The sequence below is a fragment of the Panicum virgatum genome, chromosome 3K (assembly GCF_016808335.1).
Source record: "Panicum virgatum strain AP13 chromosome 3K, P.virgatum_v5, whole genome shotgun sequence".
NCBI lineage: Eukaryota > Viridiplantae > Streptophyta > Magnoliopsida > Poales > Poaceae > Panicum > Panicum virgatum.
The window spans coordinates 9140176-9164222 of NC_053138.1; the positions used below are offsets into that span (position 1 = coordinate 9140176).

Sequence of the window (24047 nt, forward strand, 5' to 3'; positions counted from 1 at the left end):
AGCAAATTTTAATAAAATTTATAGAAAGAAATAATAACATTTACAATACCCAAATTTGTTTCATTGAATCTACCATAAAATATACTAGCTCCGTTTTAAAATATAACATTTTTTTGAATTTTCAAAGTCAAACTTTTTCATTTTTGACCAAAAATTATTTCAAGAGCACGGCTGATGAATATGACGATGATTACATAAAATTAATAAGAAAATAAATCAATTCGATTGGTGGAAGTGGTGTCCCATTCAAATTTCAAAGCTTCAAAGCTGGTGTAGCTCTAGATCGAGGTTGCAATGACTAGTAGCTGTTGACGACGAAGCACTTCTCCCTGATCTCCCCCTCGTCGCCGGTGAGGACCTCGATGTTGCCCATCCTGATCATGGACGCGGCGAACTTGACCTGCCACGCCTTGTCGACGGCGGCGTGGAACCTGACGATCCCGGCCGTCCGCGGGCTGTCGAGCAGCGTCTGGTCGGAGGTGAGCACGACCTTGTGATCGAGCACGTTCTTGAAGTACTGGTTCTCGAAGTTCGCCGGCGTGACGGGGTCCAGCGGCACCACCGTGGGGTCCATCTGGCCGTCGCTGGACGGCCACGGGCACCGCTGCTTGAGGTGCTCGGCGTAGGCGCGGTCGATGGACGGGTCGGCCTGCCCCAGCTGGCCGCTGAAGTTGTAGAGACGCTGCGTGAAGGAGGAGCAGTGGGAGCGGCCGATGGTGTGCGCGCCGGAGAGCGTGACCATGTCGTCGGCGGAGAGGCCCTTGCGCCCGAAGCTCTCGACGAGCTCGCCGACGAGGTCGGTCGGCCCGGGGACGTTGTTGTCGAGCACCTCGTCGGCGTTGGAGACGCGGCCGTCGCGGCGTCCCGAGGGGACCTGGTACTCGACGCCGCCGGCGAGGTAGGCCCCGTCGCGCGCCGCGAAGGCGACGACGTCGGCGCAGGAGACGGTGCGCGGGCAGTCCGCCTCGAGGGCGGCCTTGGCGTCGTCGATGACCTCGAAGCCGCGCATGCTGGGGTTGTTGGCGACGGAGTCCTTCTCGGCCTTGTTGCCCGGCGTGGAGTTGATGAGGATGGAGGCGTCGCAGCCGCGGACGAAGCAGTCGTGGAAGTGCATCCGGATGAGCCCGGCGCCGAGGCCCGGTTCACGGGCGAGCGCGCGGCGGACGGCGTTGCGCACGATCTCTTCCGCCTGCGGGCACGAGTGCTGGCAGAAGCCGACCTCCAGTGACGGCGAGGCGTGCGCCGCCAAGGCAAAGGCCAGCAACGTCGACCTCATGATGATGAACAAAGGATTGTTTGATCAGTCAGATGCTACTCTGATTAATTCTCTCTGAAGTCTCTGCAGATACAATTAATAATCAGGGTGGCTGCTTTGAGCTCAGAGGAGATGGTGATGGGAATTGAGAAGAGATGAGGAGTGGCGCAGCTGCTTGATCTCTATTTATACAGGGAGCACATGCATGCCCTGGTTGTAGTAGTTGGGGATGGATAGCTTCATTTTGCACCGAGTCAACACGTAAGAGTAAGACCCAATCCTGCCATTGCCAAAGCCCAAATGCAACGCAGCCTCCTTAAGCATGCATCAACCTAACAAATACTACCTCCATTCCAAATTGTAGTTCGTTTGATTTTTTTTACCCTAAATTTGACCACTCATCTTATTCAAAAAATTTGTGCAAACATTATCAAATTTAAATCATTCTTGAAGATCTTGTATTGATAAAGCAACCCACAACAAAAAAAGTGATATTTTATATAAATTTTTTAATAAAATAAGTGGTCAAACTTGGGGTCAAAAAAATCAAACGACCTGCAATTTGAAACGAAGGGAGTAATAACAACTTGTAGTAAAATACATGGGTGGTCCTCAAACTTGTCTTAAGATGTCATCCAGGTTTCTAAACTCTCAAAATGCATTTTCAGATCCCTAAACTTGTTCCAAGGTGTCACATAAGTCCCTAATATCTGAAAATATATTTTTAGATCCATAAACTTGTCTCACGGTGTCATGCAGGTCTCTAAACTCTCAAGATGCTATTTTTAATTTAATATAAATATTTTTTTCTACTTTGAGTTAATAAAAAGTTCTTTTGCTACTTTAAATTTAATAAAAAATTGCTATTTTAATTTTTATTGAGAATGAGAACAAAATTATCTTAATAAACTTACACAAAGTACATGCAAAATATAAAATAGTTAGTAGAAAATATTCAGAATTAGCAATGATATCTCCATGTTAAAAGGGAAAACTATAATATACATCGTTGATATCAATTGATCTAGATTAACCCATTATGCATGATTAATAAGCAGCTAATTCAGAATTAAATGGTCTCAATGGTAAGATTTATAAATGAATTGGCTGAAAATAGCTTAATAAACAATCCATTTTGAATAGAATTAATTAATAGTAATTTTTAGGGATTTGAAAATTCACCTTGAGAGTTTAGGGACGGAAATGATATATCAAGACAAGTTTGGGGACCTGAAGATGCATCTTGAGAGTTTAGAGACTCGAATGACATCTCCGGACAAGTTTATGAATCTAAAAATATATTTTGAGAATTTAAGAACCTAGATGATACTTTGAGATAAGTTCGAGGACCGGCCATGTATTTTACTCTAACAACTTGTGTCCTTGCATTGCATACGCATCAACCTAACGATGCAAGTATTGATGAGGCCCGATGGACGGTGCTCGATGAACCATGCCTTATATTATGATGCAGGCGATTTTGACTTTGGTGTGTTGTGATGCATGGCATACATAGCTGGAAGAACTGGTAAGAGTAAGACCGAGAGAGGCGAAAGCAGCCGACAGTGTGGTGTATTTAGATGTCACCGTCTACCTAATGTTGCCGAGACTTTGTTTGTAGCGGCAAATGATTTGCAAAGGAGAGTTGTTTAAAGAAAACGACGTCGATCGGAATGTTTGCTTGACAAAATTCTTCTCGACGAAGTAAAAGTTTCAGATGTTATTCAGATTGACATGGTCGATAACGCATCACCGGCCGGGACAAATCAAAGCCGTGTGTGCATCTGTATGATCGCAATTTGAAGAGTTTCTGTCGACCTTTTTTTAAACAAAAGTTTCTTTCACTTTCCATCGTTTACATTGTATATCTCATAGAACCAAGTCAAAGAGATCGATCTGGTGATCATATGGATTATGTTATCATTAGGCTAGTATGTTAGATTTAGTCTCACATCAAAAATTGATGGTGATAAAGCACAACATATATATAAGGTAGGGCAGTCCTCACTCATCAGGCTAGTCTTTTGAGTTAACTTAGCCTTAGACCTTGGTTGGTTGGGGTGCGGAGCAGATACGCACTACGAATGAATACGAAGAGATGAGAAGAGTACAGAGATACTAGGACCAAGATACTTTCCACACTGCATCTCCTCAGAAGCAACTCTGTGAAACAAAAGTCAACATGGTGCTATATCCAATAATGCAAGCAACAAGTTCAATTAACCTGCCCTGGGAAATCTCATTGCCGATCGATGATGCAGCAATTTTTTTAGGAAATTTAAGTGCGTTGATGCGGTAATTTAGTATGAGAAAATGCGGGAGAACGTACTTCAGTTCATTGTTTCCAAATAATAGAATAAAATTAAACTTCATTGATGTGTTGACGCAGCAACATGCTGAGGGAAGTTGACGCAGCAATTCGGTACGAGCAAGTGTGGAAAAAAAAGGATTACAAGGTGAAAAGGACCTCACTACAGGCAGTGGCAGGGACGCATTCGCCAAGATCAATTTTGAGTTTTTGACCGAGGTTATAGGTCAACTCCTTTTAGGACATGCTTGTTTTTTATTAGTTTGGTTTATTAATTTGGAGAACACCCCCCCCCCCCCCCGCCCCCGCCCCCAACCCCACGCACCCACCCACCTAGCTACCCATACACACAGATGCAGCTAGCTGATTTTTTGAGTCTTGCCTTAGCTTCTTAGTGTGCACGATTCTTCTTGGAACTATTCCTTTTTATGGAATTTTAAATTCTTCTCCACCATTTTTTCTAGAACTCTTTGAATGGTCACAACATTTATTTTTTGAGATTTTCCTTTGATTTTTTATTAACATTTGACAAAAGCACTATTTAATTAGAAGCCTCGCACCCGCAACTGACAAGGTAGCAACTGATGTGTTTTGTTGTAATCATCACGGTAATATTTTATTGTCATGTTGCAGAATTTATTAAAAACATTGTTCAGATTGCTTTTGACTAGTAACCTTCTATGCGTGAAGCTCATTTGTTTGAGAATCGGCTATATATAAGGTGTTTACTCAACTTTGAGACCCAAATTATGGTGGGATCGAGCAGCTGCTTTATGTTAGACAACATGGACGAGTCGACAAAGAAAACATATCTATTTCTTGCAATCTACACAGTTTCTCATTCTAGACGAGAGGGCTAAGAAAGCTTGGAGCCTTTTTTTTTTCTTTTTTTCTTTTTTTTTGAAGGATTGCTAGCTTTCGTTCTTTTTTTAGGGTGCTCGTTTTGTTTCTTTGTTGCTGAGAGAAGCTGCGTTTTTTTAAATTTTATATTTTTCAAAATTGTTTTTTACAGAAATATATTTTCGGTTTCACAATTTACAATTTTATACCCCTACCGCCCGGCAGGGGGGCGGCAGGGGGCCTACCGCCCGTCTGCGGGGCGGGCGGCACCCTGCCGCCCCTTACCGGGCGGTAGGGGCTTATATGTAATTAAATTTTGTGTTTTATCGTATGGAGGCCCCTACCGCCCGGCAGGGGGGCGGCAGGCTCCCCCCAATATAAAAGCCAAGGTCCCCCCACCTGCATTTGCAGCAAACAACATCCATAGAGAGAAAAAGGAGAGATGTGGGGTGAGGGAGGGAGTTGCAACAGCGAAGCCCTGCCGGATTCCTATGGTTATAATTAGTGTTTTTTTATAATTGTAACCGCTTAGGGTTCGGATTAGTAGTTATAATTGAAGTCGTAGCATGGTTATAGAATTACCATTTTTTATAATATTTTAATTCCTCGGGGTAATCCTAGCATATAATTACATAATAATTTTACTATTTCGTAAATATGGATTACAAATGGCGGACGGGATTAGAACTGAATAAGAGTTACCTTAATATGCATCTCATACACCTCTGACCGCATCCATATCTTACAAGTACTTTGTAAGAATCCAATAACATTAGAATGATTCGCTAGTTCACACACCCTCATGTATATATTACGACATTCTAGTAGGTGTTCCTTTACATCTTGCGTTGTAATACTTCGAAACAATGTGAAATCTTTAAACTGAACTAATTTTGACAACACCATCTCTATCGTACCATCCGCTAATACATCCAACTTCTTACTGATTACAAGATGTGTCATGATCTCAAGTATTATACTAGATTTTTCTTCGGTCCATGAAAATCCTCTAAAATTGGAGGCAGCCATTGCCTTATGCTGCAATATTTAGAAACAAGTTTAATACTATATTTCACTATCCAAAACTTAATTCTATTTTAATTTATAATTCATTTAGAAACAAGTCTGTAATAAACTTAAATTTTAATACTGAACTAAAATTTTAATACTATAGCATTAATTAAATTAAATTGCTTTACAATATTAATGGATTCATACGTAACTTACATGCAGATCACAAGTGCGAAATCTGGCAGGGTTTCGCTGTTGCAACTCCCTCCCTCACCCCACGTCTCTCCTTTTTCCCTCTATGGATGTTGTTTGCTGCAAATGCAGGTGTGGGGGACCTCGGCTTTTATATTGGGGGGAGCCTACCGCCCCCCTGCCGGGCGGTAGGGGTATAAACCTGTAAATTGTGAAACTGAAAATATATTTCTGTAAAAAACGATTTTGAAAAATATAAAAATAAAAAACGCAAGCTTGTGACTTCTCTCTATCTGGGAGCGTGTGAAGAGCTTGGCCCACTCAATAATTCGTCTGGGCTGATTCTTCTGTTGGGCTCAATATTGCATGAACCTTTCCTGGGCCTAAGTGGTTTCGAATCCCTAACCCGGCCCAACGGCTGAGTGGTCATGTACTTTTTTCAAAAGAAATATTCTCTTTTGCACAGAATACACCCTCCTCTCAAGAAAACAAATAACGACAGCTGGCCCAAAAAAGCACAAAAAGACTAATGAAAAAACTCTTCTTTCCAGAGAATTCAATGACTTAAAACATGCTTATTGTAACGTGCGGTTCATGAAGTTTTAAAAAAAATCATAATAATCATTTCACTCCCACATGAACGAATACACAGATTTTAGAGGTTCCTTTTAAGTAGGAAAAAAATATACTCTTGCAAAGACCGGCCACAGTTGTGAGGGGGCCGGGGAAACACTTCTCTCATGCTTCTGATGACAACAAGAGATGTCATTTTAAGAATTAGCATGGTCATATTACTTGGTGCGTTTCTTCTAAATGTATCGGTTTGAGATGTATTCTGCTACACAACACCGTATCAATCTTTAGCATTCATCTCGTGCATAGTTGGGCCCAGGAGAACAGGACTAATCTAGACATTAGTCCCAGGTCCAACGGCTAAGGGGCGGGGGCTATTTAGTCCCAGTTGGAGTTACCAACCAAAACTAAAAGTATATATTTAGTCCCAACTAAAAGCCCAAACCTTTAGTCCCGTTTGGTATGGTGTTACCAACCGGGACTAAAGGGTTCTTCACGGGTTAGTTCAAAATGATAGCATCCTAACTAGACCCGTATATGTGTTGTTTAAGTGGGGTGGCAAGAAAGCTATACAAAACATGCAAGATTTTTTAGCGTCATGGACCCTTTAGTCCCGATTGCTACAATCGGTACTACGTATCCAGAGGTTCCAAACCGGTATTAAATCTTGCTTGTGTAGTAGTGCTTGGACAACTATATATACTTCAATGTCGAAAATAGTGGTCAAAGTTACAATTTTCTTTAACACAGTGCCATCATCCAAAATGAAAATGCCAAGCATTCATGAGTGGATGAATTCTTTTGTCGGCACAAGGGAGTAACTGTCAGCCCATATGAAGAAGTATGAGAACCATGTACAGTCCTGATTATACAATGCGGAGGGAGAAAAGGTAAGGCATCTAGCACAGTTACGAGCATGTGCATGATTTTGGCAATCATGTGTGCGTGCCATGTCGGGCCACAAGGATCCAAAGTGAGTGCCCTACATTATTCTGGAACGATAGAAAAAAAAGGGGGTCACAAACCGTTATCCTGTATCTCTCAACCTCAATCAGGCCAAGCGCCATGCATGCGCATGAGGCTCAGAAGCTAGCTCAGGGAGGCGCTAGGATCCAAGGACGGCGTGCCCCAGCGGCACTGTCCTCTGACGGAGCAGAAGATTATTCTTCCTCTGCCCATCCAGCACTTCAGCAGCCACCTTTGTAGCTTCCCTGCAGCCCACGGTAAGGTAGCTGCAGATGCTGCCAGAGGAGAGAACCTTCGCCCCATGTCCTCTTGCAGGACCACCAGTTGTTTAGCAACGTGGATCGAGTGATGATTAAAGCTGCAGGGGAAGGATCCATCAACTTGGAGCAAAGGTTTCCAGTAAGCCCTGTTTAGTTTGTTTTACCTGTAAACGCAAAAAAAAATTTGCGTGGTAATCTTGCCAATTTGAAGTACTAAATGAAGTCTATTTACAAAACTTTTTACACAAATGGGTTGTAAATCGCGAGACGAATCTAATGATACTAATTAATCTATGATTAACCAATAATTAGCTGATGGTTACTGTAGCATCACTATTGCAAATCATGGATTAAGTAGGCTCATTAGATTCGTCTCGCGATTTACAACCCGACCATGCAAAAAGTTTTGTAAATAGACTTCATTTAGTACTTCAAATTAGTAAGATTTATTTTCACTTTTTTGGGTTTACGATTTTTTTGTGTTTACGGGGTGGGAAGCCTAAAAAGGACAGTGCGAGAGGCGATGCACAGATGCAGTCATGCAGTGATACTCTCGATTGCAGAAATGGTTGGTAGGTCGTGCAGGTATTCTATCCTAGTCAATGACTCGATCGCTGACAGTTTTTCTCCATTCCCCGGCGCCGATCCCGATGCGGTTAACTACCTCGCCAGTCGCCACTACTGGTGTCGAAATAGTAAAAGCAGCAGGAGCAGAAGCTTCTTCCTCCGGTCCGGCTGGTCTGAACTTGCCACATGAGGCCAATCAGCAGGGCCATCAGCCGTCAGTCATCACCAAGCTGTAGCTCCTGTCTGTCCATGGCGCCATCTCCATGTACTTGCGCATTCATGCAGGTGTGCCGATAATTGGAGGCGGCCCATGTCGCGGCACATGCGCGCATGTTCTTCGTTCGAGCGATGTGGAAAGACGACCAGACCAACTAGAAGTGGAGAAGAGAGAGACGGTGTGTGGGGGATCGGAGGCGCCCCAGCGACAAGGAAACAAAACATGCCTCGCGCCGCGGAGGTGCTCGCCAGGCAGAAGATGCCCCCCACCCCTTTGCAAATTGCATATGGCTCTCTCCCTCTCCGTCTACCTCATGTGCTCGTGGTCTTCTACCGGCCTCCAGCCGGAACCACCGGTTCTGCTTGCTAGCTAGCTTTCACACGCGATGCAATGCCAATGCGAGAGGTCTCGGTGACGGGTGACTAGGCTGTTCGTCCTAGATGCAGACAGAAACTTCAGGAGATTGTCAATTCAGATGGCAGCAGGACAGATACATGCATGGATTGTTGTTCTTAGCTTCATTTTTCAAATGAATGCAATGCAATATATTATTTACCACCATTGTAGTAGCAGATACCATCCGGTTGTGTGCCGATGAAATCGATTAAATTCTACAGTCTCTTCCTCTTATGTTACAGCTTAGTACAATCATGCGCGCAAGTGGTAATAATTGTCAAAGTACAAGGCAGAATGGAAGGAATGACCATATGTGTCATGTACAATTAAGTACACATGAACAATGCAGGTGGATGGATCGATCGATCAATCGATGGCGCCTCTGATTTGATTCGAGTTATCTGAGAAAGGTCCCGACGATGATTCCCTCCCTAGTGCTGAACTACAGCTGATTGATTAGTTGACCTTGTTGCACTTGAGCCGGATCTCCCCGGGCGGCCCGGTGAGCACCTCGATGCTGCCCATCTTGACCATGGCGGCGGCGAACTGCTGCGACCAGAGCGTCCGGTTGGCGGCGTAGAGCGCGACGAGCGCCGCCGTGTCGCTGCGGCCGACGAGCGACTGGTCCGACGTGAACACCACCTCGTGGGTCTGCACGTTGCGGTAGTACTGGTTGTCCAGCTGCAGCGGCGTCTTGAAGTCGAGGTCCACCACGCGGTCGCGCCGCCCCGCGGCTGCGGGGCACCGGCCCCGGAGCGCCGCGCCCAGCGTGGCGTTCATGGCGGCGTCGAGCTGCGGGTACAGGCGGCCCGAGAAGGAGGAGCAGTGGGAGCGCCCGATGGAGTGCGCGCCGGAGAGCGTGACCATTTCGGCGGCGGTGAGGTTCTTGGCCGCGAAGCGCGCGACGAGCTGGGTGAGGTTGAAGGAGGCCGGGGGCAGGTTGGCGACGGCCTCGGAGGCGTTGGAGACGCGGCCGTCGAGGCGGCCCGATGGCATGGCGAATTTGATCCCGCCCATGATGCGCGCGGCGTCGCGCGCCGCGAAGGCGACGATGTCGGCGCAGGAGACGGTCCCTGGGCAGCGGCGCTCCACCACGCGCTTGGCGCGGTCGATGACGGCGAAGCCCCGGAGGCTGGGGAAGTTGGGCGGCGAGGTCTTCTCCACCGTCCCGTTGCCCGGGGTGCCCGTCGGGTCGTCCAGCAGCACCGACGCGTCGCAGCCCTGCGTTGTATCATATCGTTGGCATCAACAAATTAATTGCTGCTGGCAATTGGCATTGGCATTGGCATTGGCATTGGGGAATTACCCTGACGAAGCAGTCGTGGAAGAAGAGGCGGATGAGGCCAGGCCCGTTGCCGGCGTCCTTTCGGACGGCGGCGTGGACGATGGTCTCGATGAGGGTCTCGGCGCCCGGGCAGGTGGCGTTGTAGTAGCCCACCTGCAGCTGCGCCGCCGACGGGCGGAAGCCGCAGCACGCCCACGCCACGACGACGGCCGCCGCGGCGAGCTGCAGCCGTACTAGAGCTCTGGTAGCAGTGGCGGCGCCCATCTCTGCTGCTCTGCACTCTGCACTCTGCACAGCCACCACCACTGTACAGCAGTACAGGATGGCCCTGCGGATAGACAGAGCACTCGCAAGGTAGCTAGTAGGAACAGCCTAACAGGAAGGGGAAGAGCAGACGAGCCTTTTTATATATATATACAAATCGACGCCGGAACTACCGTATGATGGATCCATGGAGGACCTACACTGTCACTGGCGAAGTGGCAGCTAGCTAGCCACCTTGCTAGGAATAACATGGCCACCAGCAGCGATCCAGCGTGCCATGTGGTGTTGACCAGCTAGTATATCAACATGCGCGAGGTCTTGTCTGATTGGGGCCTGCAGATCTGTGCTTGCAGTGTCTGTGCATGTACTCTCTCGCCGCCACGAGGGGGTTGGATTGGAGACTGTAAGCGGCGGCGGCGGCGGCGGCGGCGGCGGCCGTGGGGATGGATGCATGGACCATGGTGGCAGTGGCAGTGGCAGTGAGATGAGGACTGGGACGAACGACCGCAAGAGGACGGCGCCATGAGGAGGGGTCTGAGGAGTGCTGCGGTCGTGCGAACTGCGAAAGCGCCAGATCCGGATCCTTGGATTCAGAGCGTAAATCCAACCATCATATTGTCAGATTCCATTTTCTTAATTAGTTAAATTTACTGAATTTGGCTTCAGATCCAACGACCTAGTAGTAGTACCTTTAGTAGGAGTACGACTAGCAGCTGAGACTCCTGCATGCTACATTTGCTACTAGCAGCTATCAGTAGGCTAAGGGCGTGAGCAGAGCGTCAGGTTCAGTTTCTCTACTAATTGTCACCCTTTTACATTCGTGCTATTTCCATTGGAGATAACTATTGAAAATGGTGAAAACTCATTCACCAAACGGTCTTTTTTTTTGACTCGTTTCCTGTATTTTTGGTTCTGCTTTCATCCCAGTCATCAAGACTTGGACCTGTGACACGGGTAGTGGGCCTTATACGCTGCAGGCCCGGAAAAAAGATTCGCCACTCTATATATATGAGGTCCCATTTCTCTACACGGAGCTTGCAAAAGCCGGAGAACTGGCTTGGAGCCCAATTGCACGATTGCCTAGATTGGTGGGCCGGGCTCTGAAGAGCCGAGAGCGCGAAAATCTTGAACGGACCCCAACTATTTTTATTTTGCGTTGCAGAGTGAAGAGAAACAAAGTAACCAACTAGGCATGAATGAGATCAAGAACAGTCACCTCAGAAATGAAGGCACGATTCCTTCAGAAAAAAGAAGAAGAAATGAAGGCACAATAATAGGAGTAATCTTTTTTCCAAAGAAAGAACAATCTCTTGTATGTTTTTTTCAAATATATGATAGTTTTTCTTTTCATTGCAAAAAATGACGCACTGTACCATACTACAAAGCCTGCACTTGTAATTTGTACACCATGAGAATGGATGCAAATTATGGTGGGTGGAGTCAAACTATATTAGATGTGACCTATTGCTCCAATAATAGAGCTATGCTACGTACACCTTAACCATTAATCAAGGTTTGTTGGTGCACAACTAAAGGGCGATTTGACAAGAGAACCTCAACATTTTGTCAAGTTCAGTCTCCTCATTTCCTAATCTTTTCTCCCAACACATGCTGCAAATGCAATAATGGATCACCGTGTTAACTTTCATCAAAAAGTTATTACTACATGAATAATTCGAAGTTTTAATCCCCCGGCCCTTTTCCCTATATATATATATATATATATATATATATATATATATATATATATATATATATATATATAGAGAGAGAGAGAGAGAGAGAGAGAGAGGCTTCATTCAAATCTTGTACATACAGTGCAAAGTTTTGAATTATTCCTCAGCCACAATTCAGCAAAGCGTACACCGTCTTTTGTATTGCTGTCGGCCATTTGATCTGACTTAGCTTGGGACATGGGTCCTCCGGCAAAAATAATCCGCATGGTCTGAAGTTGACTCTCACAACGTTGTTTCTGTGGAGACACAGTGTAGAGAAAGTATCTTTGTCCTCCTTGTACATAGTCAAACCCTAGCTGATATCTGTGTATTCTTCTCATCTCCTCCCATTTGTAATTTGTTCATTTGTTGGCTAGCTGTTGTTGTGTTGTGGGTACAGCTACCTAAGCTACTACCTGTTGCATCGTCGATGGGACAAACTAAAAGTGTTTCCACTTTTCAGGTAGAAACGAAAATGTTCAGAAAAAAAGTTCCAAAGCGCAGCGATTAATCAATTATATTAATAAGAGAAGGTTAAAAGAAGTCGAAAGAAGTCACCACGTTCGTCGAGAGAGTCTAGAAATTCTCACGTTAATCTAAAAAAGAGAAGATTTGCACCGTTGGATTTTATGAAGATCTAACAGTCTAGATCAACTCAAGAGTTCATATAAATACAATTAGAAAATAGCTATTTTCGGATTTAAAAAAATTAGGACATGACCAAAGAGTTCATGCCGAATACGATAACATGGACATGGATTCTATGTTTCCCTTCCCTAATCACACACGTACAGCACCCCCATGCATCATGTCCTCTACGTCGCTCACATTATTAAATAGATGCAAGCTCAATTTTAGATAATGAGACACCCGGCCTAGATAGATGCAAGCTAATAAATCCAAGAATTAGCAACATAATTATTGATGAAAAAAAGTTCAATCCAATAAAAAACAAGATCTCGATAGGGTTGGACGGTTGGCTAGGCCGCAATCTGTAGATGAGAAAAATCAATTTGGACAAGAAGTAATTAAATTGAGACATGAGAACTTCGTTTAGACAGGAAACAACTTGATCCCGCGGATGAGGAGCTCGATTTGAGTGCTGCAGCTTCCGTCCTAAGGCTATGTTTAGATTCCAAAAAAAATTAGGACCTGCAGTAATTTCGAATGTTTGACCACTAATTAGAAGTATTAAATGTGGATAACTAATAAAACTCATTCCATAACCCCGAGTGTAATTGTGAGATGAATCTTTTAAGTCTAATTGGACTATGATTAGATAATATTGTACTACAGTAAACAACCTCTAATGACGGATTAATTAGGCTTAATAGATTTGTCTCGCGATTTCCCGTCCATCTATGTAATTAATTTTATAATTAGATCATGTTTAGTCCTTCTACTTTCGGTTGAAAATTGCTACAGTGAATTTCGTCTAAATTTTTTCAGCATCTAAACACAACCTAATTTGTTTTATTTGCTATGCGTACAGAAACTGATCAGCATGACTAGCAATTCGACAAAAATAAGAGGCAGGACTTGCATATGCCAGTACTGGGGGCTATAGAATTGTGGTTCAAATATTCGCCCTACATATATCGATCTGCACCATATTAAATTGTTTCAACTTAGGCATTCAGCGAGTTTGTCCTCTGATGCTGTGGAGTGCGCAAAACTATATGTTGAGCTATTCAAATAGCAAGAAGCTAGCAGCACGCATTACGAATAGCAAGGCACCAATGTGGTTGAGCCCGTATCCATAATAAGACGAAAGTACGATACCCTCCATGCGCCACGCTGAACCATACACACGTGTGATATTCTTGATGCGTAGGCAAAGCGTTAAATTCCATTAACATGAAGAAAAAATTAACCTTTCTAAGTATAATAATTAATTATTTATCTATTATCAAATGTAATAGTGTTAAAGGAGACACAACGTGGTCTAAACTAACTAGAAGAGTTCATGTTGAATTCAATGAAGGTACAATATTCTAAATTACTCAAAGTCAGTATTACCAAAACAGAGCCCGTAGCAAATACAAAGTTCGCATAAGAATCCATATTTCCATTAGTGTCTTGACTTGTACCGTGTTTTAAAATATTACATATTCCATAATCTATACATAACTAGTGTGGGGAAAGGATAAAGAAGGAGCAAAGTAGATCGGATAAAAAACTAGAAAAAGAGATAAGAGAAAAGAAAGGTAGGAAAAATGACAAAAGTGAGGGGAAAAAAGAAGAAAAGATAATTTTTTAGCTTATTCTATTATTATATTACTATTATATTACTTCATATAAAATTATATTATTATAAAATCATATTATAAATTGTAGGAGAATAATAAAATTTATCTGTAAAGAATCATAAACTAGGAGCACTTTGCATATTTAACATCTTCCATGTATTAATGAAAAAATAGAAGTAGTTTTACCAAACGTTTTCCAAGCTTCATCTCCATTAGAGAAGTTGCTCCATCAACGGAGCTACAACCGGAGTCGTTTCAGCCATAGCCGAAGTCCTGCCAAACTAGCCCTAAGTTGATAGCCTACAACAAAATAATTCAATCCGGTTGGTGTTGTTTCTCCTCTTCGCTTAGGAAAAAACAGCAAGAGACACAATCTAAACTCAGCAAGTGAGTCGAACTAAACAGGGAACTACTCTGTTAGGTGCATCGGACGTGAAATACACTAATTGATTTCAAATGTGTGGAGAAAAAAGCGGAAGATGGAGAAATCAATCGAAATAGCTCAAGAAAATGGAAGTTAAAAGAAAAGAGTTAGAAACAACAGCGAAAACATGTCTGAAACTATACATCGCCGAGATGACAAAAGTATGAAGTTGACCAATTATGCAATCAGTCAGATGGACTAAAAATAAATAAAAAAATCTACATAAATGGAGAAAATACCAATAGGTTTCACTGAATAAAAATTAATATATAGATATATAGTAATATAGCATGTATATAAGTTTTATATGGACAATTGAAAATAAATAAAAATAATAATATGTTTTGACCGAAGCCAGCAAAGAGGCCCAACCTTTTTTTAAATACTTTATCCATGATTATTTTTAATTTGCTGCCACAATAAGCTAGACCTAAGTCTACTAGAAGCTACTTAGGTATTCTAACAACTAGGTTTGAGATCTTTTCGCTTAAGAATAATAAAATATTGCAAGGTACAAATCGAGGTCAAACAACTATTCAACATGACCCAATATTACATACGATTCTCAAATTGATATTTTGCATATTAAAGTATTAAAATATGCAAACGTGGTATAGAAATAAATGATTGATATAAACTTCTATACATAGAAAGGTACATGTAATATTAAACGAGGGTGAAAGATAGATAAATAAAATAACAAATATATGTTTTTTAAGGTAAAAATACAAAAATAATTCAATAAAAAACTAGCTACCCGCGGCTATAAATTCGGAATTAGAAGAATATAAGGAAATTAGGAATTAACCAAAAAGTTCATGTTGGATACAATTATTAAATATATAAAGTCATAATTATAAAAATAATAAAATTAAAATTATTAGCATTAGCACTTGATATAAAAGAGTTACTATTAGCAAAATCGCTAAATTTAAAATTAAATATTTACGAAAATTAGCAGTTCACCAAAGGGTCCTTATCGAATATAACTAATAAATATATAAGTGCAAGAATTAAAATATAGAAAACAATTTATAGTTAGTTTGTATAATGATTAAGAATCACTAAATAAATAGTTTAGGTCAAATGCAAATAATAAATCTTAAATTTAAATTATAAATGGGACTACAAGTTCTCAAACATTTCATGTTCAATTAATTAATAAATAGCTAAATTTAGAATTTCAATTAATAAATTTAGTAGTCAATTTGTATATGAATTTTAAACAAAGTGTTAAAAGAAGCCATCACATTCGCCAAGACGATTTAAAAATTACCATATTAACTAAAAAAGAAAAAATTGATGAGTTAGCCACGAAGAACCTTAGCCGAATAGTAGCATATTCTACATAATTGGAAGATAGAAATGTTGCTAAGAAGTGATTTTGATATGGAGAATGATGAGCGGATGAGAGTCTCTAAACATGAAAAACACATAGATAACTAGCCTAACAAAATTAGAAGCATAGCGATGACTGCATGGTGGTGCATCCATATCATAGCCACGACATAATATTAGCCCTATCACCAAGTTGATGATTGCTCTAACATGGATTGCATTGTCTCTATTACCAAAGCATGACGATCATCACTAGCGACACCAAGAAAAACTGAGATGGTGATGTTTTGCTACGTAATATTGTCATTTGATGATGACCGAGAGCTAAAAATATTTATAAGAGAAGAAGGCACGATAGATGATACAACCATTATGGAGCGATGATGCGAGATGTAGAACAAAGCAACTTGAAAATTGATGTTTGAGATGCACGCCCGTTGATAGCAAGCCAAATGTAGTGTTCAAAAGTAATAGCGTGCACCATCAGTGATGCATCTTCGGTTACCATAGTATAGCGGGCAAAGGTTCTTGGAATCATTATGGAGATAACTATACCTAAGATAATATGAGAGCATGCATTACGAGGCTATATCAACGGGTGATTGGAGGATAATGAAAAGAAAGTATATTATACTTTATTGGTATCTAGATTAAACCACTTACCTAAATCTTCTTCTACAAATTTTGGAGTAATTTATTTATCATGCACCATAACTAGAACATTCAATGTATTTCTATATAAAGCATTCATTTTTTCTAAATTATAATCCAAAAACACATCGCAAAATATAATAAAAAAATAAAGTAAAAAAATAAAGATGTACCTGTGTGTCTGGACCATGATCATTAGAACAAGACAATCACAAGGATACAACTAAACAAAACTATTTGCATTCAACTTTTCTAATGCAAGAAAATCTAAAAGTTTAGAGGAAAAACTAGATACCCGCGCAAATTGCGCGGGGCACCTTGCTAGTTACATCTAATCAAACCGCGGCTGTGATCAAATCATCATCACGCATGATACTGGTACATAGTAGCTAGAGGAATGAGTTGCTTTAACTCGGTGTTGAAGCTGCATACTTTTCTGCCTTTGGAGAACAGCACATGCAGGGGCAGATACCGACTTTCTACTAGGAAGTGATATAAAAACCATGGAGATCACCAAATCTGTTGACTAAGTGCAAGCTACAAGGTAAACGAAAGAAGAGTAAATCCTAATCCTAATATAAAGAATTCCATGTCCTCCTCTGTAACGAACATGGCACCATTTATGCCATTTCGAGTGATTTTGGTGATCGTATGACAACGCAATCAATGGGACTAATGGTTTTGTTAAGTGAACATTTCTAGATTCCAGGGATGAAGTAAAAAGGCCATACAAAGCAAAACACGAAGAAAGAACTCAAAGAAACGCTCAATTGGACGAGTTCCACTGAAATCAGTAGCACCGGAAGAACCGATGCCCATCGCATCGGTGCATCCGATGGTTGTCGGAAGATCTGACGCCCTGGCATTGGTGCAGGACTGAGCACCTCTGGAGATCAAGTGAAAAAAGAAGTGAAGCACCGGTTGAACCGACGGCTTCAAGATAGGCATCGGTGCATTCAACGTACCATGTTCCAGAGACGATGTCAAGCGAGTAGGAGCGAAGTCTTCAGCACCGGTTGAACCGGTGGTGCATCGGAGCAAGGCGTCGGAGCAATGATGTCAGCAAGGGCAACGGCTACAAGATGATCAAGAGTCACCGGTTGAACCGACACCATAGTATCGGTTCAACCGATGGGTGTCAACTCAGCTGCAGAAGCATCAGAGAAGCCAACGGCTAGTTTCAGCTTGTGAGTGACCGGAAGAACCGATGCAGAAGCACCGGAAGTTCCGATGTCCATGCAGAAAAGCTGCTAACGGCTACAAATGGCTAGTTCGACTTGGAGGCCTATATATATGAGCTCCCCCGGCCATTTGAAGTTTGCTGGAGACCCAAGACATCTCATACACACCCAAGAACACCTCCAAGCCATACAAGAGCTCATTGATCATATCCTTAGGTTTTAGCACGAGCTTTGTAAAGTGTGAGTGCTAGATTAGCTCTTGAGTGAGTGAACAAGTAAGGTTGAGATCCTTGTGGCTGGTTCTAGAGTGAACCACACTTGCATTACGGTGCGCCGGCCCCTTGGAGCAATTGGTGGCTCGCCGGCAAGTCTACGACCCTCCGGCTTGGTGTGGAGCGGCGTCAACGACATTGTGCGGGGGACGGAGACCCCTCCTTCGTGGGCAATCTCCCTTAGTGAAGATCGGGATCAAGGTGACCGTGATTGTGTTCATGGAAGAGACTTGATTGCCGGGAAACGATACTCTTCGTGAGTGCTTCAACAACGTGGCCGTAGGGGCGCCTTTGTGGCAATCTAAACCACGGGATAAATCCTCGTGTCTATAGTTCGCTTCCTCTCATCCCTCTCTTTAAGTTTCCGCATTTCATATTGCAACTTGTGTGCCTTTACTTCTTAGTGTAGTATCTTGCTAGGATTGGCTATAGGTTGCAAAACTCTTTTGGGATGAGGGTTTCACACTAAGGTGAACCGTAGTTGCACATCTAGATAGCTTGATTTAGTTTAAGTTTTGTACAAACTAGTTGGAGCCATATGTTAAGGTTTTAAGAGTGCCTAATTCACCCCTCCCCCTCTTAGGCTAGAGCACCCGATCACTTTCAACTGGTATCAGAATCGGGACTTACTTCTCTCACAAAGAAAGCCAATTCCATTGGCAAATTTGTGTTTACCGGCTCATTAGATCGGTAGGCTTCACCGCCTAGTGAGTTAGCTCTTAGAGGGAAAGGATGGATCCTTTTAGACCCGCTTCACGGTTCGACTGCACGGGCTTCCAACGTTGGAAGGTTTTAATGCGAGCCCATCTCCAAGCGACGGGACTAAATATTTAGAGAGTTGTGAGTGAAGGTGTAAAAAATAATAGTCAACAAGAGAAAGCAAAATGATGTCATGGAAAATGCATAATTTTGTCTTCTCTTAGTGATAATGTGTTCAATCGTGTTTATTCTTGTGAAAATGCTAAAAAGCTATGGAAAACGAGGGCACGGAGGATGTTGCCAACGAAAAATATTATGTTCTCATTGATAAGCTTAATAGCTTTAAGCAACTTGATGATGAGAATGTCGAATCAATATACTCACGATTGAATACTCTTGTGAATGAGGTTAATTCTTTATGTGTGAAGCAAATTGAAGATTTGGAACTCATTCGTAAGATCCTTCACTCACTCCGAAGGCCGGACTATGATTTGGTGACCATAATTCTATATGAGAAAGTGCTCGACACAATGACACCAAATCAAGTCCTCAACAAGGTGATCGCCCATGAGCTATGCAATGACATCAAAACAAAAGCGTCATCTTCTTCACCAACACATAGTGCACTTGCATGCAAGCAACTCAAAAAGTTGAAGAAGATGGCCATCAAAGATAGCTCAAGTGATGAGGAAGAAGAGGATGCAAGAAACTCCTCAAGTGATGATAAAGAGCCAATGCACCCCAACCTCAACAAGCAAGTAAAGAACATGAACAAATGCTTGAAGGAAATCAACTCAATAGGGTATATGGTCTTCCTCAAAGATGGGCCTCACTATCAACTTATGAAGGTTGAGAAGAAGTTCAAGAAGAACAAGCAAAAAAAAGGAGAAGAAGCCCAAGCATGAATCATTTGACATATTTGGTGAATGGGTTAGCGGTGGTGAAGAATTAAGTGCAAGTTCAAGTGATGAATCAAACAAGAAATTCACCACCCGCATGGGATCATTATCCAACACTTGCTTTATGGCCAAAGATATGGATAGCGATGTAAGTGATGATGACTCCGACTCTCCTTCAATTGATGAACTTTTTGACCTTGTTCATGAGCACCAAAAAATCATTAAGAAGCAATCAAAAGAAATTAAAAACCTTAATGCTCTCAATGATCTAAATGCTTCTCTTGCTACAAATTTTGAAGATTTGATGTGCAAATTCAAATTGCTTAACAAGGATCATGAAGAGCTCAAATTAAAATTTGAGAGCATTAATAATACTAATGACTTTTTGGAAATAAAGCAAACTATCCCTTGTGCAATTCCAATTTCTAGGATAGATGTTTCAACTTCTTGCATTGACTTAATTGATGAATCTTGCTCTAACCCTTGCAATGAGAAATGCTATGAGAATGTTGTTATAGAATCATGTGATGATCTCATTGCCAAGGAGAATGATGAGCTCAAGCAAGAAGTAGAAAGGCTCATGAAGGACTTGTATAGATTGAAGGGTCCAACCTTCTCAAGATAACCGTGAAGACATGGTGAAGAAGCTTGAGAAGGGGTCCACCGTGACTTGCTCAAAGTGCCACAAAGAAGGCCACAAGTCCAACAAATGTCCTCAATCAAGGAAGAAGCTTCCGGATGAGAAGGACAAGAAGAACCTCACAATCAAGAGTTCTCTCATCTACACCAAGCCCAACCGGAGGAACAAAAGCAATAGCACCTCCTATGTGATCAAAAAGAAGACCAATGATAATGTGGTTGCTCACAAGGTTGGGAAGAAGGAAAAGAGTTGGAACCACTCCATTTGGGTGCCCAAGGATATCATCACCAACTTGATGGGGTCTCAAATGGTGTGGATTTCAAAGAAGACTTGAAACCCAAAAATGGCTTCGGGAAATTTGGAGACTTAGCTTACAAGTTGAAGTGAAGGTTCAAGCCAAAACAAGCTAAGCTCACAACTTGGACATTCGTTGCCCATGTCCCCCATAAGGTAACGGTAGCTAGATTTCAATTCAAGCATCATGTAGCTCCATTGCTTTTGCTAGAATGTTTGCATATTACATCTCCTAGTGTTATATATGGTGGGTTGCTTTTGTCATGATTCTAACCCATGAGCAAACTTTATGGTTTGATAAGTGTGTAAAAAGCTACACAAGATTATCTTTCACGGTACATGGATCTCATGAGGTATGTATTTTATATGTGTACCATGAACACAAGCTATAGAGTAAACTTTCCAATTGTGTCAAAATCAATGTGCATACATTTGCTTGGTAATTCAAACACTAAATGCACACATTTAGGGGGAGTTCATCCTATAGTTTGTGATTTTGAGACTAACATGTTCGCAAGTTTATCTTTTGTAGTCTCACGATGGAGTTAACACTCTAAGAGAATGATATTCACGCTCAATGTGAACAAACAACTCTATAAGAGTGATTAGATAAATTGTGCTTCACGCATATTGAGCCATGCTCTATTGAACTTAAATGCTCATATCTAAGTTCATAGGCTATGTGCTCATACATTTGCTTAATCTTGGTCTACCAAGTGCTCGTCTTCTAAAGACTTTCAAATGATTGCAAGTCACTTTCAAAATTGGTACATACAAGGTAAACAAAATACCCTCCGGAGGTATGCAGGATTCTAAACTCATTCAATTGGTATAATTGTTAATTTCTTATCTTTTTTTGAGCTACCTCCGTGCATGATATGATCTAAGCTTTCTTGTTGAATCTTTTAGTTGTACACTTGATTTTCACATTATCATGTTGTGTACACACTTGTGGAAAGTTTAGCTCATGTCATGCTAGTTTCGTGATTTTGTGATCTACCGTAGTAAATTTTCAATTGGTATCTTCATTGATATCATACATTTGGATTATAAGTCATGTAACTAACTCCCTAGGCTACTAATCTTCTCTTGAGCTATATTGTTTTGCAAGATCCTTTAGGGAAAGACCTTTTAGGTGATTTGATTACAAAGGGGGAGAAATATAGATCAAAACAAGGTGTATTCCCAACAAATGGGGAGAGATGTTCCCAAAAAGAAAAAGTATATTCCAAAAAGGAAAAAATACCAAGTGGATCAAGTCAACGTATGAGAGAAGAGTAGCGAATAGGAGGAGGAACAAAGGGGGATCATGGTTTTGGGGGGAGGCCAAACCGTCATTAGATGACGGTAAGCATCCAAGCAAGTGTAAATGGTTAAATTTGTCAATTCTTGCAAATTTTATGCTTGCTTTAATTGTGTTATCATCAATCACCAAAAAGGAGGAGATTGTAACGAACATGACACCATTTATGCGATTTCGAGTGATTTTGGTGATCGTATGACAACGCAATCAATGATATTAATGGTTTTGTTAAGTGGACATTTCTAGATTACAGGGATGAAGTAAAAAGGTCATACAAAACAAAACACGAAGAAAGAACTCAAAGAAACGCTCAATTGGACGAGTTCTACTGAAATCAGTAGCACCGGAAGAACCGATGCCCATAGCATCGGTGCATCCGATGGTTGTCAGAAGATCCGACGCCCTGGCATTGGTGCAGGACTGAGCACCTCTGGAGATCAAGTGAAGAAAGAAGTGAAGCACCGATTGAACCGACGCCTTCAAGATAGGCATCGGTGCATTCAACGTACCATGTTCCAGAGACGATGTCAAGCGAGTAGGAGCGAAGTCTTCAGCACCGGTTGAACCAGTGGTGCGTCGGAGTAAGGTGTCGGGGCAATGACGTCAGCAAGGGTAACGACTTCAAGATGATCAAGAGTCACCGGTTGAACCGACACCATAGCATCGGTTCAACCGATGGGTGCCAACTCAGCTGCAGAAGCGTCAGAGAAGCCAACGGCTAGTTTCAGCTTGTGAGTGACCGGAAGAACAGATGCAGAAGCACCGGAAGTTCCGATGCCCACGCAGAAAATCTACTAACGGCTACAAACAGCTAGTTCGACTTGGAGGCCTATATATATGAGCTCCCCCGGCCATTTGAAGTTTGCTGGAGACCCAAGACATCTCATACACACCCTAGAACACCTCCAAGCCATACAAGAGCTCATTGATCATATCCTTATATTTTAGCATGAGCTTTGTAAAGTGTGAGTGCTAGATTAGCTCTTGAGTGAGTGAACAAGCAAGGTTGAGATCCTTGTGGTTGGTTCTAGAGTGAACCACACTTGCATTACGGTGCGTCGGCCCCTTGGAGCAATTGGTGGCTCGCCGGCAAGTCTACGACCCTCCGGCTTGGTGTGGAGCGGCGTCGACGACATTGTGCTGGGGACGAAGACCCCTCCTTTGTGGGCAATCTCCCTTAGTGAAGATCGGGATCAAGGTGACCGTGATTGTGTTCACGGAAGATACTTGATTGCCGAGAAGCGATACTCTTCGTGAGTGTTTCAACAACGTGGACGTAGGGGCGTCTTTGTGGCAATCCGAACCACGGGATAAATCCTCGTGTCGAGAGTTCGCTTCCTCTCATCCCTCTCTTTAAGTTTTCGCATTTCATATTGCAATTTGTGTGCCTTTACTTCTTAGCGTAGTATCTTGTTAGGATTGGCTATAGGTTGCAAAACTCTTTTAGGATGAGGGTTTCACACTAAGGTGAACCGTAGTTGCACATCTAGATAGCTTGATTTTATTTTAAATTTTGTGCTAACTAGTTGGAGCCATAAGTTAAGATTTTAAAAATACCTAATTCATCCCCTCTCCCTCTTAAACTAGAGCACCCGATCGCTTTCATCCTCCAATCTCTTACGTCTCGAGTTATTTGTCCCGGTCAGACGTCCATGCCGACCCTGTCAATGTTCATCTCCCCGATACTTGCACTTTGTCAGAGAATTTTGACAAGCAACCTTCACACATCCTTTTCTCTTAACAACTCTGCTTTCGCAAATCATTATGTACGCCTCTCCTGCTACAAAGCCTCTCTGAGCAACATGAGGTAGACGGTGACATCTACTGTCGGTTTGTGTCCTGTCTTACCGGTTCTTCAAGCTGATTGAGCATGTGTAACCCTTTCTGACTCCTGCTAAAACCCAAAGTGAAGTTTTGTTCATCACGATGCACCTCGATGGCGCCTCGAGATACGCACGCGAGTCGCGAGATGGTGATACCAAGTCCACTGACACGGTTTCGTGCGTGTGGCAATTGGACACTATGTTGTTAGTTGTTACTACTTTATTTAATGATGCTGCATGGAAGGAGGCTCTAGCTAACATTAGGGAATGCAAGTAAAGATTGGGTCTTGTTTGTTGACTCGGTGCACAAACACAATAAATGGTTCCATGCACACGCCATTCCCCAACTGCCACAACATGCATGCTCTGTCTGTATAAATACAGGTCCAGCTGCAGCGCCATTCTTCATCTCCTCATCAAAAGCT

General features: G+C 42.4%; 2 protein-coding genes across 2 annotated transcripts; both read right to left on the reverse strand.

Moving 5' to 3' along the window:
• Positions 1-144: 144 nt before the first annotated feature.
• LOC120700568 (peroxidase 5-like) lies at positions 145-1276 on the reverse strand. Its single transcript, XM_039984819.1, has one exon. It carries the CDS (start codon positions 1274-1276, stop codon positions 299-301), a length of 978 nt encoding a protein of 325 aa, XP_039840753.1. The 3' UTR covers positions 145-298.
• Positions 1277-8754: 7478 nt separating this feature from the next.
• On the reverse strand, positions 8755-10236 carry LOC120697372 (peroxidase 2-like). Its single transcript, XM_039980569.1, has 2 exons — positions 9892-10236; positions 8755-9806 (listed from the first exon to the last, which is right to left on the reverse strand). Exons 1-2 carry the CDS (start codon positions 10132-10134, stop codon positions 9042-9044), a joined length of 1008 nt encoding a protein of 335 aa, XP_039836503.1. The 5' UTR covers positions 10135-10236; the 3' UTR covers positions 8755-9041.
• Positions 10237-24047: the final 13811 nt, after the last annotated feature.